This window comes from Haliotis cracherodii, unplaced genomic scaffold (assembly GCF_022045235.1).
Source record: "Haliotis cracherodii isolate W230 unplaced genomic scaffold, xgHalCrac1.p SCAF_1, whole genome shotgun sequence".
Taxonomy (NCBI): Eukaryota; Metazoa; Mollusca; class Gastropoda; order Lepetellida; family Haliotidae; genus Haliotis; species Haliotis cracherodii.
Window position 1 is genome coordinate 33659840 of NW_027266264.1, and position 13485 is coordinate 33673324.

General features: G+C 44.8%; 1 protein-coding gene across 1 annotated transcript; it reads left to right on the forward strand.

Annotated features, from left to right (window-relative positions):
* Window positions 1-754: 754 nt before the first annotated feature.
* Window positions 755-13236, forward strand: LOC139476286 (uncharacterized). The gene is made up of 6 exons (XM_071259396.1): window positions 755-983; window positions 2380-4436; window positions 5329-5628; window positions 6335-6462; window positions 7147-7331; window positions 12649-13236. The coding sequence occupies exons 1-6, from the start codon at window positions 755-757 to the stop codon at window positions 13188-13190; spliced, it is 3441 nt and encodes a 1146-aa protein (XP_071115497.1). The 3' UTR covers window positions 13191-13236.
* The last annotated feature ends 249 nt before the right edge of the window (window positions 13237-13485 follow it).

A 13485-nucleotide genomic window follows, 5' to 3' on the forward strand; every position in this document is an offset into this window, starting at 1 on the left:
GACACTTAATTCATATTGATTTCTTAATTTTAATCCAGTGGCCTAAAAAACGAAAAAGAATCTTCTTCTTGAAACCATGAGCTGATAACATGGTTTTTTTTTTGGTTGGTTTGTTGTTTAATGCTGCACTCACCAATATTCCAGCTACATGACTGGTCGGTAAATAATCAAGTCTAGACCAGACAATCCAGTGATTGATATCATGAGCATCCATCCACGCAATTGGGATCAATGACATGACAACATGGAGGGGTATATGTACATGTATTTCTCAGTACTGACAACAACTTCTGAACAAGTGAAATACTTCAATCATGGTAGATCTACCCATGAAGATCCGAATAGGCCTATTCTATTCCAGCTGTAAGAGGCATCTATGCTTGTCATAAGAGGTGACTAACGGGATCGGGTGGTCGGGCTTGGTGACTTGGTTGATGTTTGTCATTGTATCCCAATTGTGTGGATCGATGCTCAGGATGTCAATAACTGGATTGTCTGGTCCAGACTTGATTATTTACAGAAAGCAATCATATAACTGGAATATTGCTGAGTGCAGCATAAAGCAACAAATAAGCAAGGATCATGCTATCAACATACATACTACCAACCTTATTTGGTAGAATGAAACTTTTACAACCTCTAAATATGAGAACAAACCTTAAACAAGAGCGAGGTTTTACCTGTATAGTCTATATGTGTTGTCCTACAGGAGATCTTTATGTAAGTCTAGGTTCATGTCTAATCTGCTCTGTTGATGTTGTCCCAGATGGAGACCCTTGTGTGGCCTCAACACAGTGTGGCGGCAATCAAAGGCCTCCATCAGTTTTATTGTAACCAGGCACTGTGTGATGTGAGCCTCATCGCTCAAGATGGAACTACTTTCAAAGCACATCAACTTCTGCTAGCCATCAACTCTTCCTTCTTCCACTGGGTGTTTCATGGCTGGAGGGAAACCAATGAGAGAATCACAGAATTCAAGACAAGTATGTGGGTCTTTGCAACATGTATTCCATATTGTTGAGTGATAGAGTGGGCCATAGTCAGCAATATTTCAAGTATATCATGGCTGCCTGTAAGTACCCAGCCTCCCACCTTTGTCCCAGCCTCTGTTTACCCAGCAGTGAATGGGTACCCAGTAGGATGAGATGGCAATGTAGTTGTTAACCTTCTAACAGGCAACCTAACAGGCAGCTTGGGTTGTATACCCCCCAGGGTGCTGCGAATGATTCTTGTGTGCCAACTGATCCAGGGTCCAGGGTAATAATAGCACTTTGAGCATACCCCTGAGTGGTGTTCAAATATGCGCAATATAAATAGCCTATTATTATTTATTGATCAAGTCTGGGCCAGGCAGACCAGTGAGTGATAGTGTAAGCAAGGATTATATCCTATCTTAATATTATCCTGGGTGAAGTTTTACTCTAGAGTATAGTATCCTACCTTAGTGCCACACTGGTATGGTTTCAAATTCAGTAGGGAGAATCATCCTGACACTAGAGAATTTCATCACCGGGATAAAAAATAGGGTAGGATAATATTCACTCTTACAATAGCAGCAACGATCCATGTCAACTCAGAAGAAAGACACAATCAGAATCAGAGAGGTCACACATTGTGACCATCCAAATCCTCATTTAAGTCAGTTCTTACATCGCAGGGGTACTGATACCTATTCTGCTTAAGAATCTCCATGGGGCCCGATTATTTAAGATCAAATACACCATTTCAATTTGAACATTTGAAAGTGTGCCATTATTTTCAGTAAAAAAAAAGGCAGATATCCCAATTGTCTGCTCACATGATTGAGGTTGTTAAAAAAACAATCATCCATGCTTTGTCCACCTTCCTGAGGCAAGGGAGTTAACCGACTATAAAAGTCCAGTTTCCAACCTTGCTGAACTAGACTGGAATTTCTGGGCTTGATTGTAGCGCCACAAGTGGTTATTACGAGTTGTGTTCCTGGCGGCGCCCAGTCAAGATGATCCGTTGAATAATCAAGATCTATATTGTGATCAAATTGGTCTTACATCGCAAAGTGCATCAAATCAAGTGAGCACCTTGATTAAAAACATAAAAACATTTCAAAAATATCTGCTGACGCCGAGTTGGTGGTGCACATCCTTTGCAAATCTTGCAGTCTAACAAAATCGGCACGACAGTTTACAAACCGGATTTCGATTTTGTTACGCGATTTTGATTGGACTGTGCATAGACTCGTTAGTCCAGTCAGCTCCATAATACCAGCCTAGTTTGGCAAGGGTGGAAACTGGACTTTTAAAGTCAGTTAACTCACTTACCCCGGGAAGATGTGCTTTGTCTAACATATGTTGAAATACTACTGATTACAAATGATGAGTTATTTTCTGCCTTTTCTTGCAGGCATTGAGGCCCATGTGCTTGGTGCTCTTCTCAGCCTGATATACCAGGGGGAAGTGAAGGTCCCCTCTCTCTGGCCTTGGAAGCAGAAGATCTTGGAAGCTGCCACTACGCTTCAGTTCAGCAGTATAGTAGAGGCCCTACAGAGTGCCGACAGACTCCTCCCGGCCGGCTGTGGGGGCCTCCTGGTCCAGGGTAGAGGGTATCAGGAGAACACAAGCATGACGAGTGCCCTGCAGGATGTGCAGATGGGTGGGCAGCAAAGAATGAGGAGTCTGCATCCTGGCCCAATGAGGAGTGGCTTCAGCATAACGGATGGTGATGTCCTGCAGGGTGTACGGCTGACTTCTGACACCACAGATCCAAGCATCACCAGACCCTCCACTGTGTGTGCTGTACCACTACCCCAACAATGCATGCAGACCGGCCTTCAACTCTCTACACCCAGCTGTATACCGCTACAGTCTGTTGGTGCTGCACCGACCTCTACTCATGATCCACTCGTAATAGATACTGTCATCCACCAGAGAGCCTCCAGTGACATGCATGTGTTACAAGCACTAAATGTGTACTCTCCAAAGTCAGCCTCTGCCCCTACCAGACCGATTACTGCCAACCCACAAGGTCCTCAACTCACTGGTTTAGCTGATTCTCGAAGGGCTTCACAAAGTGAAATGTTGAGTAACAACCCACAAGTTTCTGTACCCACAAGTTCAGTTGGCTCTGAAAGACCTGTAGAAAGTGAAGTGCAGAGTGTTTCACCGAAACCTCCCAACATGGTGCAGACTTCAATGTGTTCTACAGGAGTCGCCCTGAGTTCTACAGGGCATGCTGGAGGTGCTCCAGGTCCCCCTCAAACCATTGCTGATGGGCCACAAGGAACAGGTGGCTCTAACTATCAGCAGGTGCAGGAACAAGGTGTTTATAATCCAGGTCAGGGTCAGACAGTGAGTCATATCAGTTGCAAGCAATCAGACAGTGATGTTAAGCTATCAGATGTTAGTGATCCTACTACTGTTCGTTCGACAAATATTGACGAGACCAATATTTACGATGAATATATAGTACCACACACTACATGTTCGACTGTGCCAGAGCAAACCCCAGCCATTGATGAGGAGGCTCATCGTTCTCTTGGAAGTAGGGGAGATAAGGGCCTGGTTGGTGTGGAAGATTCACCTGTTGCTGTATCCCAAAATACACTTTACAGCCAACCTGTCCCTGATGCTGAAGACGATCCTGTTAAATCTAGTGGGAGTTCCAGTCAAGTGAGACCCAGGAAGAGTAGACGAGTTATGAATCAAGTGCAAGTGAAGTCAGGCAGCAGTGTTTCGGTAACCATGGAAACAAACAAACGAAAAACAAGATCTAAAACCAAGTCAAAGATTAATACTTTTTCATCAGTTCAAACCAGTGTACAGAGAACACAAGGAAGGAAGTCAAAATGTGACCCTGTAGTTGATGACGAAGTGAAGGTGAAGGTCACACAGAGACATAACACAAGGCACTCTCGACCTGCTGCCACAAATACTAAAGGAGGAAAGTTGTCCAAAGATGCAAAGTGTAATTTAAAGAAAAAGCACATTATTAAAAAATCAGTCCATTTAGCTGAAGGTAAACTGCCAAATCAAAAGAACCTCAAACAGATTAGATATGAGTTCAGTGTTAAAAGAAAAGAATTAAAAAGAGCATCTCACTTAGGTAGGATGACGAAGGCTCTTTGTAGCAGATATCATATTCTTTTGTTGTTAAAGGACTTGTACTTATCTCAAAACCTCCACAAAACCACCTCACAGAGCTACAGATGTACACTATGCAGAAAGGACTTTAAAAGATTCAGCACTTGGAGACTTCACACAATCTCGGTCCATCTTTGTCAGAAGAGGAAGTTACAAGGTCAAAGGTCGAAGGTAAAAGTTTTACTGAAAGATGTGAAAGGTCAGAAGAAGAAGAAACCTTCGGGAGAATGTCTGCTGTGTACCGAGTGTGGGTCTGTCTACTCCTTAAGGAAAACACTCAAGTTCCACCTCATGCAGGTCCATCACATGTTGCCATCACAGGTATGTCCATCACGTGTCACTATCACAGGTATGTCCATCACATGTCACTATCACAGGTAAGTCCATCACATGTCATCACAGGTATATCCATCAGGTCCATCACATGTCACCATCACAGGTATATCCATCACATGTCACCATCACAGGTATGTCCATCACATGTCACCATCACAGGTATGTCCATCACATGTCACCATCACAGGTATATCCATCACATGTCACCATCACAGGTATGTCCATCACATGTCACCATCACAGGTATGTCCATCACATGTCACCATCACAGGTATGTCCATCACATGTCACCATCACAGGTATGTCCATCACATGTCGGCATCACAGGTATGTCCATCACATGTCACTATCACAGGTATATCTATCAGGTGCATCACATGTCTCTATCACAGGTAAATTCAAAGGCAGGGCCATGCTTTTGGTTCAAATTATGCATAATTACCACTTACAAGTAAAAGTGTATGATGAGGCCAGTTCAATATTCCTTTTCCTGTTTTACAGTGCAAAATTCTGTGAGAGTATGAAAATAATTGCTATGTATAATTGGAAATCTGCTGTCATCATTTTTGGATGTTATTGAGCATGAGTGACAGTGCTTTATCAGGATATAAAGGTGCAGTTGTCACAACAATTATCCTAATTTGAGTCTCCTGAATAGCACAGGCATAAAGTGAACAGTTCTCGCAAACAGCATTTTCACTTTCCATTCAAGACCAACAAAGCAATGGCCCAGGTGTCTTTGTAAATCTTGAGTAGATGCAGACAATAGCACAGTGTCTTCATAGATTTTGATGCGCAAAACTTAACTGGCAATGCTTGAATATAGGAAAACCTTTCAACAGAAAGTTTTATGTCTTGACCACAATTTCTCTTTCAGGTGGAAATGAATTCAGCCCTTCTTGTCAGCTGTGAAATTGACAGTTGCCATTTTGCCTCTATCGACTACGGTGAACTGGAACGTCACGCCAAGCTGGAACATCCCGATGTGAAGTACAAGTGTACCCACTGTCAGAGGCCAAGGATGTTCCACCTGAAGGCCATGCTGGACAAGCACGTGACGAAGGTGCACGGGAACAAGCCCATCTTCTCTTGTACACAGTGTGGCCAGCAGTTTGTGAAGTATGTCCATCAGCAAGAGCACGAGCGAGACCAGCACGGCGTACAGCACTCCGTGAAGGTGAGCTACAGGCTGCTGCTGCTGTTGCTGCGAAACACGATGGCCAACCAGGCAGGTGCCCTGGTCATCACTTTTATATTTCTACTGGCCCAGTGTAGTAACTAGGGTGGGCCTTTTCCTGACAATAACCCTTTACAAATCGATTGGATAAAGTGTCAGTTAAACTTACCAGTAGCTTCTGTATGTATGCCAAGGCCTAATGTTGAACAAGAGGAACACTACTGTTGAGAATCATGATGTTTCCAGGCTCATCCACAAAAGGCCTGGGCTCTCTTTGGGCTATTGTAGGTTTATGTTAGAGTGTGGACGTTCTAAGGGCTATTGTAGCTTTGTGTTAGAGTGTGGACGTTCTAAGGGCTATTGTAGGTTTATGTTAGGGTGTGGAAGTTGTAAGGGCTATTGTAGGTTTATGTTAGGGTGTGGAAGTTCTAAGGGCTATTGTAGGTTTATGTTAGGGTGTGGAAGTTCTGAGGGCTTTTGAAAGTTGATGTTAGAGTGTGGAAGTTCTTGGCACCATTTTAAGTCTATGTTAGTGTGTGAATGTCCTTAGTGCTATTGTAAGTCAATGTTATTGCGTGAATATTGCTAAAAGTGGTGTAAAACTATACTTACTCACTCTGTGATGTTCATTTAAAAGTACTCTTTCTCTGCACAACTGATCTTTCACCGTCACTGTCTCTTGACCGTTTAACATCATGTGTTGCAGCTGTTTAGATGTGATGTTGAAGGGTGTGAGTATGAGACTGTCCGCAAGTTCTTCCTGGAAAAACACAAGCGTATTGGTCACACGGAGCACAAGTGCCCCCACTGCAACATCGTTGTCAAGACAGGAGAGTGAGTTCTCTCTTTCTCCTCTGACAATTACGCTGGGAATATTAGCTATTGGTTCTCTCCAAATTGTTTTGTATCATTTTGTTGTGCTGTGATTGTTTTTCTACCTGGAAGATGTGAGCATTGTATCTTCCTACCAATTGAGATTCTAGGGCTCCAGGACCCCATGCTAGTCATAAGAAGTATCTAAGTGAGGATTAGATGGTCACAATGTGTGACCTGGGTAATGCCTGTCATCATGCTCCAATGGTGTTGAGTGTTTTATCAACTGCTGGTTTGCCTGACCCTGTATCAATATTGATGGGCCACCGATAAGTAGCTGGAACATTGCTGACTGGCATAAAACAACATTCACCCACTCACTCATCTCCTCTCCTGTAATTGCTTTGACCAAGGTCTGATAATGTTTGGGGTGCCAGGGGTCAAGTTGCCAATGACTTCTCAATTTGCTGTGCAGAGTTGCGTCCCTTAGTCATGCCTGGATCCAATGATCATGGTTTGAAGTCCATGATTCACCTGGATTAGTATCCTTGGTCTCTCAGCACTATATCTGTGGGTTTCACCAAATAGTAAATGTCTCATACCTGTGCCACATTAAGCTGAAATACATATTAAATATAACTGACATAATGTTAAAAAAGGCATTGAAGGCAACTTATTCACTTAATCACTCTGATTGTGTTCAAGTACCCTACAGAACCACATCCGAACGATGCACCTCAACATCCGCCCCTTCCTCTGCGACATCTGTGGAATGGGATTCGCCAAGGAGCCGGTTCTGCGGCTGCACGTCAAGAGCAAACACAACCAGGACAAGGAATACAAGTGTCAGCACTGTCCATATGGTACCAACATCCACTGGTACCTAGCCAGTAAGTACTGTTGTCTGTACGGTACCAACATCCACTGGTACCTAGCCAGTAAGTAGTGTTGTCTATATGGTACCAACATCCACTGGTACCTAGCCAGTAAGTACTGTTGTCTGTAAGGTACCAACATCCGCTGGTACCTAGCCAGTAAGTACTGTTGTCTGTAAGGTACCAAGATCCACTGGTATCTAGCCAGTAGGTACTGTTGTCTGTAAGGTACCAACATCCACTGGTATCTAGCCAGTAAGTACTGTTGTCCGCATGGTACCAACATCTACTGGTACCTAGCCAGTAAGTACTGTTGTCCGTACGGTACCAACATCTACTGGTACCTAGCCAGTAAGTACTGTTGTCTGTACGGTACCAACATCCACTGGTACATAGCCAGTAGGTACTGTTGTCTGTAAGGTACCAACATCCACTGGTACCTAGCCAGTAAGTACTGTTGTCCGTACGGTAGCAACATCCACTGGTATCTAGCCAGTAGGTACTGTTGTCTGTAAGGTACCAACATCCACTGGTATCTAGCCAGTAAGTACTGTTGTCCGTAAGGTACCAAGATCCACTGGTATCTAGCCAGTAGGTACTGTTGTCTGTAAGGTACCAACATCCACTGGTATCTAGCCAGTAAGTACTGTTGTCCGCATGGTACCAACATCTACTGGTACCTAGCCAGTAAGTACTGTTGTCTGTAAGGTACCAACATCCACTGGTATCTAGCCAGTAAGTACTGTTGTCCGTACGGTACCAACATCCACTGGTATCTAGCCAGTAGGTACTGTTGTCTGTACGGTACCAACATCCACTGGTACCTAGCCAGTAAGTACTGTTGTCTGTAAGGTACCAACATCCACTGGTACCTAGCCAGTAAGTACTGTTGTCTGTAAGGTACCAACATCCACCGGTACCTAGCCAGTAAGTACTGTTGTCTGTAAGGTACCAACATCCACTGGTACCTAGCCAGTAAGTACTGTTGTCCGTACGGTACCAACATCCACTGGTACCTAGCCAGTAAGTACTGTTGTCTGTAAAGTACCAACATCCACTGGTACCTAGCCAGTAAGTACTGTTTTCCGTACGGTACCAACATCCACTGGTATCTAGCCAGTAAGTACTGTTGTCCGTACGGTACCAACATCCACTGGTATCTACCCAGTAGGTACTGTTGTCTGTACGGTACCAACATCCACTGGTACCTTGCCAGTAGGTACTGTTGTCTGTAAGGTACCAACATCCACTGGTACCTAGCCAGTAAGTATTGTTGTCTGTAAGGTACCAACATCCACTGGTATCTAGGCAGTAAGTACTGTTGTCCGTACGGTACCAACATCCACTGGTATCTAGGCAGTAAGTACTGTTGTCCGTACGGTACCAACATCCACTGGTATCTAGGCAGTAAGTATTGTTGTCTGTAAGGTACCAACATCCACTGGTATCTAGCCAGTAGGTACTGTTGTCTGTACGTTACCAACATCCACTGGTACATAGCCAGTAGGTACTGTTGTCTGTAAGGTACCAACATCCACTGGTACCTAGCCAGTAAGTACTGTTGTCTGTAAGGTACCAACATCCACTGGTACCTAGCCAGTAAGTACTGTTGTCCGTACGGTACCAACATCCACTGGTATCTAGCCAGTAAGTACTGTTGTCCGTACGGTACCAACATCCACTGGTATCTACCCAGTAAGTACTGTTGTCCGTATGGTACCAACATTCACTGGTACCCAGTCAGTAAGTACTGTTGTCTGTAAGGTACCAACATCCACTGGTATCTAGGCAGTAAGTACTGTTGTCCGTACAGTACCAACATCCACTGGTACCTAGCCAGTAGGTACTGTTGTCTGTAAGGTACCAACATCCACTGGTACCTAGCCAGTAAGTATTGTTGTCTGTAAGGTACCAACATCCACTGGTATCTAGGCAGTAAGTACTGTTGTCCGTACGGTACCAACATCCACTGGTACCTAGCCAGTAAGTACTGTTGTCCGTACGTTACCAACATCCACTGGTACCTAGCCAGTAGGTACTGTTGTCTGTAAGGTACCAACATCCACTGGTACCTAGCCAGTAAGTACTGTTGTCTGTAAGGTACCAACATCCACTGGTACCTAGCCAGTAAGTACTGTTGTTTGTAAGGTACCAACATCCACTGGTACCTAGCCAGTAAGTACTGTTGTCTGTAAGGTACCAACATCCACCGGTACCTAGCCAGTAAGTACTGTTGTCTGTAAGGTACCAACATCCACTGGTATCTAGCCAGTAAGTACTGTTGTCTGTAAGGTACCAACATCCACTGGTACCTAGCCAGTAAGTACTGTTGTCCGTACGGTAGCAACATCCACTGGTACCTAGCCAGTAAGTACTGTTGTCTGTAAGGTACCAACATCCACTGGTACCTTGCCAGTAAGTACTGTTGTCTGTAAGGTACCAACATCCACTGGTACCTAGCCAGTAAGTACTGTTGTCCGTACGGTAGCAACATCCACTGGTATCTAGCCAGTAAGTACTGTTGTCCGTAAGGTACCAAGATCCACTGGTATCTAGCCAGTAGGTACTGTTGTCTGTAAGGTACCAACATCCACTGGTACCTAGCCAGTAAGTACTGTTGTCCATACGGTAGCAACATCCACTGGTACCTAGCCAGTAAGTACTGTTGTCTGTAAGGTACCAACATCCACTGGTACCTAGCCAGTAAGTACTGTTGTCTGTAAGGTACCAACATCCACTGGTATCTAGCCAGTAAGTACTGTTGTCCGTACGGTACCAACATCCACTGGTATCTAGCCAGTAAGTACTGTTGTCCGTATGGTACCAACATCCACTGGTACCTAGCCAGTAGGTACTGTTGTCTGTAAGGTACCAACATCCACTGGTATCTACCCAGTAAGTACTGTTGTCCGTATGGTACCAACATTCACTGGTACCTAGCCAGTAAGTACTGTTGTCTGTAAGGTACCAACATCCACTGGTATCTAGCCAGTAAGTACTGTTGTCTGTAAGGTACCAACATTCACTGGTACCTAGCCAGTAAGTACTGTTGTCTTTAAGGTACCAACATCCACTGGTATCTAGGCAGTAAGTACTCTTGTCCGTACGGTACCAACATCCACTGGTACCTAGCCAGTAAGTACTGTTGTCTGTAAGGTACCAACATCCACTGGTACCTAGCCAGTAAGTACTGTTGTCTGTAAGGTACCAACATCCACTGGTATCTAGCCAGTAAGTACTGTTGTCCGTATGGTACCAACATCCACTGGTACCTAGCCAGTAAGTACTGTTGTCTGTAAGGTACCAACATCCACTGGTACCTAGCCAGTAAGTACTGTTGTCCGTACGGTACCAACATCCACTGGTACCTACCCATTAAGTACTGTTGTCCATATGGTACCAACATCCACTGGTACCTAGCCAGTAAGTACTCTTGTCTGTAAGGTACCAACATCCACTGGTATCTAGGCAGTAAGTACTGTTGTCTGTAAGGTACCAACATTCACTGGTACCTAGCCAGTAAGTACTGTTGTCTTTAAGGTACCAACATCCACTGGTATCTAGCCAGTAAGTACTGTTGTCTGTAAGGTACCAACATCCACTGGTATCTACCCAGTAAGTACTGTTGTCCGTATGGTACCAACATCCACTGGTACCTAGCCAGTAAGTACTGTTGTCCGTATGGTACCAACATCCACTGGTACCTAGCCAGTAAGTACTGTTGTCTTTAAGGTACCAACATCCACTGGTATCTAGGCAGTAAGTACTGTTGTCCGTACGGTACCAACATCCGCTGGTACCTAGCCAGTAAGTACTGTTGTCTGTAAGGTACCAACATTCACTGGTACCTAGCCAGTAAGTACTGTTGTCTGTAAGGTACCAACATCCACCGGTATCTAGGCAGTAAGTACTGTTGTCCGTACGGTAGCAACATCCACTGGTACCTAGCCAGTAAGTACTGTTGTCTGTAAAGTACCAACATCCACTGGTACCTAGCCAGTAAGTACTGTTGTCCGTACGGTACCAACATCCACTGGTATCTAGCCAGTAAGTACTGTTGTCTGTAAGGTACCAAGATCTACTGGTATCTAGCCAGTAGGTACTGTTGTCTGTACGGTACCAACATCCACTGGTACCTTGCCAGTAGGTACTGTTGTCTGTAAGGTACCAACATCCACCGGTACCTAGCCAGTAAGTACTGTTGTCTGTAAGGTACCAACATCCACTGGTACATAGCTAGTAAGTACTGTTGTCCATACGGTACCAACATCCACTGGTATCTAGCCAGTAAGTACTGTTGTCCGTATGGTACCAACATCCACTGGTACCTAGCCAGTAAGTACTGTTGTCTGTAAGGTACCAACATCCACCGGTACCTAGCCAGTAAGTACTGTTGTCCGTACGTTACCAACATCCACTGGTACCTAGCCTGTAAGTACTGTTGTCTGTAAGGTACCAACATCCACTGGTACCTAGCCAGTAAATACTGTTGTCCGTACGGTACCAACATCTACAGGTACCTAGCCAGTAAGTACTGTTGTCTGTAAGGTACCAACATCCACTGGTACCTAGCCAGTAGGTACTGTTGTCTGTAAGGTACCAACATCCACTGGTATCTAGGCAGTAAGTACTGTTGTCCGTACGGTACCAACATCCACTGGTACCTAGCCAGTAAGTACTGTTGTCCGTACGGTACCAAGATCCACTGGTATCTAGCCAGTAAGTACTGTTGTCTGTAAGGTACCAACATCCACTGGTACCTAGCCAGTAAGTACTGTTGTCCGTACGGTACCAACATCCACTGGTATCTACCCAGTAAGTACTGTTGTCTGTAAGGTACCAACATCCACTGGTACCTAGCCAGTAAGTACTGTTGTCCGTGCGGTACCAACATCCACTGGTATCTAGCCATTAAGTACTGTTGTCTGTAAGGTACCAACATCCACTGGTACCTAGCCAGTAAGTACTGTTGTCTGTAAGGTACCAACATCCACTGGTACCTAGCCAGTAAGTACTGTTGTCTGTACGGTACCAACATCCACTGGTACCTAGCCAGTAAGTACTGTCTGTTGTCTGTAAGGTACCAACATCCACTGGTACCTAGAAAGTAAGTTGTCAACATCGGTTGATATTAGGAGTGAAATCCCCCCATCACTTGGATATAATGACTTGCAATCACCAAAGTAAATATGTCTGATCACCTTTAACAATTCAGTTGTCTGTCGACAAACCGTGGCAACCAGTTAATGTATCTCTAGCCAGAATGTAAATCATTCATTCATGATTTCAATTATTTAGTATCTTCTTCTCTGAATATTCTACCTTTTTCCAGATCATGTATTCCATCGTCATGGTGTCCGGGCTGATTTTGACAATCGCAAAGAGCTTTCCTGCCCTCATTGTAATGTGAAATACCTGACAAACAGTTACCTTCAAAAACACATCCGCAATGTACACGACCATACCTTCAAGTGCACATGCGACGTCTGTGGCAAGAGCTACAAGTCCTTCTCGGCAATGAGCACGCACAGGAAGATCCACCAGGACGGTGAACAGAAGTGCCCTTACTGTGACTACAGCTCCAAGACTGGGGAGCATATGAAGCTTCATATCCGCACACAGCATGTGTTCAAGGGCATGAAGCCCTACCTGTGCCCGTACTGCGTCTACAGCAGCGCCATGGGGGGGAATGTCCGCAAACATGTGATGCATAAACACCCCGGGGAGGAGGTGCGTTACAACACCGACAAGGAGCAGATACTATACATGCAGCTCACAGAGGCGCAGATGGAACGGTCCAGTCAGGACAAAGGGGTCGGCGGGGAAAAGGCAAAGTATTACAGTGCTGAAGACCTTCAGAAGTTACCAGCATGAATGGCCGAATGCACCTTGACTTTCAAGTGTATTATGTCTCAATTCTATCATGTGAGTGTGTGGGCGAGTGTCCAGGTTAAACTGTGGAATGGTATGTGTAGTGGGCTTGCACTGTAATAGCAGCATCAGTCCAGACTAAAACATGACCGACTCTGTGGTCCTTTTGTAGTAGAGCGTCGTCCCAGAGAGCGGAAGGTCAGGGTTCAAGCATCCTTACAAACACATGCACACTTGCACGCACATCACTATATAAGTGCAATAATCTTGAATGCGACGTTAAACCCCATTTCACCTC